At 27.3% G+C, this 3,103-nt stretch overlaps 1 protein-coding gene across 1 annotated transcript; it reads left to right on the forward strand.

Annotated features, from left to right (window-relative positions):
- Window positions 1–2,312: 2,312 nt before the first annotated feature.
- Window positions 2,313–2,869, forward strand: LOC108576923 (mitochondrial import inner membrane translocase subunit Tim9). The gene is made up of 2 exons (XM_017939998.1): window positions 2,313–2,446; window positions 2,636–2,869. Exons 1-2 carry the CDS (start codon window positions 2,399–2,401, stop codon window positions 2,867–2,869), a joined length of 282 nt encoding a protein of 93 aa, XP_017795487.1. The 5' UTR covers window positions 2,313–2,398.
- The last annotated feature ends 234 nt before the right edge of the window (window positions 2,870–3,103 follow it).

Raw genomic sequence — 3,103 nt, forward strand, 5'->3', positions numbered from 1 at the left:
CCGTAAGTCTTTCTTCGATTCTAGATGTTAACATCTCGTTAATTTTCCAATCCAGTATTTCTTTGCCCAATACTGTAACTGGATCATCGTCGTTCATGTTATCGTAGTTTTTCTTGCCAATAGATTTCGTTTGCTCTTTAGATTTCATTTCATTTTCAAAAAGAATATTTGTTATGGGCTGATATTTCGTTTTAGAACTGCTCGACCATTTTCTATTTTTGGATAATGAAGTTTTATTTATCACTGGCTGTTTGGCAAGTGATTTTTGTTGTGACTTCATCGGATACGATCTTTTACTGGTTACGGAATTCGAGATTTTACCGATTGTAGAAACATTCTGATTATCATGCGACATTTTTAAAAATCTCTTGATAACTCAACCTTTGTTTCGTTAATTTTATCCAATTTTCTGAAATCGTAAAATTATAATAATACATCAGTACACAAAATATTATTTGACAATACGATTATAAACATTGAATATTCAATGTGATATTATTTTGATTTCAACATAGAACTGTATTACTGTTGCGTATAACTAAATGCTTAAAATTACACATAAACAAAATTTATAAGTATGTGAATATGTTTACAAATTTGTAAATAAATGGAATTAAATAAAATACTGAATATGAAATATTGAAATACCGCGCCATCTATAGAAGGCAGTGCCCGTTGCAGCAACAATTTACTTATAGTAGCATATTAGGCATGAATTTGATCATCGTTATAAACCAAGACGAGGTACAGAATAGACTTATCACGCAATGCATTTTGGGCACACAATTTTGGGGTCGTAAGCCTCATTACCATTCTTGTGTCACTCTCAACGTTACCGATTCAGCATAGAATAAGGTTACAACACTTATATGGGTCAGAATTAAAATTATACGTGATCACGAAATCACAAATGAAGTATACAAATTCTATACCTCGTCTGTGGTAATACGTCTTTATTTACAGCTGTAACGGAAGAGAATTTTTTGCATTTATTGACTTTACCGACTTCGGTAGTTCAGCTGTATATAATTCTTAAAATCACCACTCTGAATCCTAGGAAGCACCAAAAAATTCATTGATTTTTCTTCAAAATCAGTAATTTAGTTATGCTTTAACAAACCCTCATTTGTCACTTGTTCTTCTATCATTACCATAACCAATGGCACAGTATAAAATAGAATATGGTGGTGTATAAAAAGAAATAAGGTGAAAAGATGTTTTTAAAAATACTACTTTCTAAGTTATTAAATCTCATGCAAATTCAGTATAGATAAAAATGAGTTTCTTAAAATTAATACGTAGAAAATTCTTACTTTTATGTAAGAATATTTAAATATTCAATTAAAAAGAAATAATTCATATATTTACTATAATTCACTTAATATTATACTAAATATTTATTTCTATTACATTTACTGTTGCATGTAACATAAGACTGATACATATGAGAAGACAATTTAAATTTAAATATTTCGTTTCTTTACAATAATATGTGTATATAATATTGCTGTTCTACAAAATTCCACACAATCAAAATTATATGGAACCGTTAAAAATTATTGATTAATATTATACAGATTACATAAAAGGTACATTAAAATCTATCATCTTACCTTCCAAATAAAAGAGCTCGATATATCCGAAACAAAGACCAAACTTTGGCCGAACACCATCATCAACTGCTGACATAAAACATCTGCTCGTTTTCTACTGTAGTTTTGTCCTTTATGCAATTTCACTGACATCAAATCGTGCGTCGTAACAGAGAATAGTTTTTACACTGATTGTTTTAATATTATTTATAAATTTATATGACACATATTTACATAACATTTTTCTCTTGTTTTTTTCTCAATTAATATCTCATAATTATATTTCAATAATTTCAACTTTTATATATGTAAGTACTGAAAAATGTAATTATTTCATACTTATTTAAGTTTATTTAAATAAATATTGAATAGTTTTCATCATTTTTAGTACATCACATTCATATATAAAATTTCAACTATAATATTATTTCATACAGTCAGTAGTTTCGAGAACTGCGTTATATTTAAAAAAGTAAACGTTATAATGTGTTCAGAAAAGTCCATGAATTAGAATTCAATAGTGTGACGAATTTTCGAACATACAATTGCAGAGCGAAATATTTGATAGTTTTGAGATCCAAAACTTCTCTGCCTATTAAAAACCGTAATATTTAGTAGTTATGCATTGTATGTATTATATGTTAAGTACATGTAGTATTCATGTGTATACAGTGTGCACGTGTCATGAGGCGGTAGTTTCCTTCTAACCTTAAAATTATTCTCATGAAAGTTCCTTTGATTTAAGGTGTAAAGATAATTTATTAATTGCGTCAATACAATATTTTAACAAGAAATAAATCATTACAATGGCAATGCAAATTCCTACTAACGTGGACCCTGAACAAATTAAATCTGTATGTATTTGTAATTATTTCATACATTAACCTTAAAAAAAAACCGCTTTAAAAACAGATAATTTAACTACTAACGTGTTAATACTTGTTATTGTAAAATATAAAGAATTCTAATTTTTTATGTGTCATAAAGTAAATATGTGAATAATAGAAGTTTGAATGACTAGAACTTTTATTATTATACTTTAGGTTCGAGATTTTGTGGCGTCCTATAATAAACTGATACACACTTGCTTTACTGACTGTATAAACGAATTTACATCACGAGATGTGCAAGCAAAGGAAGAAACGTGTGCCCTAAATTGTATGGAAAAATACTTAAAGATGAATCAAAGAATATCCCAACGATTTGAAGAATTCCAAATGCTTGCTAATGAAAATGCTCTTGCAGCTCAGAAAAAAATAAGTGAAGCTAAAAAGTAAAAAATATTATATAAATAAAGTGTACATGTTCATTGTTTTCAATATTTTACTATCATATCATTTTACCTTTATTTTATTGATCATAAACAAAGATGTTATTTAAATTAAAAGAGTAATAAGAAATTACATTTAGAATTTGCAAGATATTTATGTAGTATGCAAGATATTTTGAATGAATTATAGTAGGCAGGTATATATTGTAAGAAGTATTAAATAAAAATATTTAAATGGCTA

The sequence above is a fragment of the Habropoda laboriosa genome, unplaced genomic scaffold, assembly GCF_001263275.1.
Source record: "Habropoda laboriosa isolate 0110345459 unplaced genomic scaffold, ASM126327v1 scaffold561, whole genome shotgun sequence".
NCBI lineage: Eukaryota > Metazoa > Arthropoda > Insecta > Hymenoptera > Apidae > Habropoda > Habropoda laboriosa.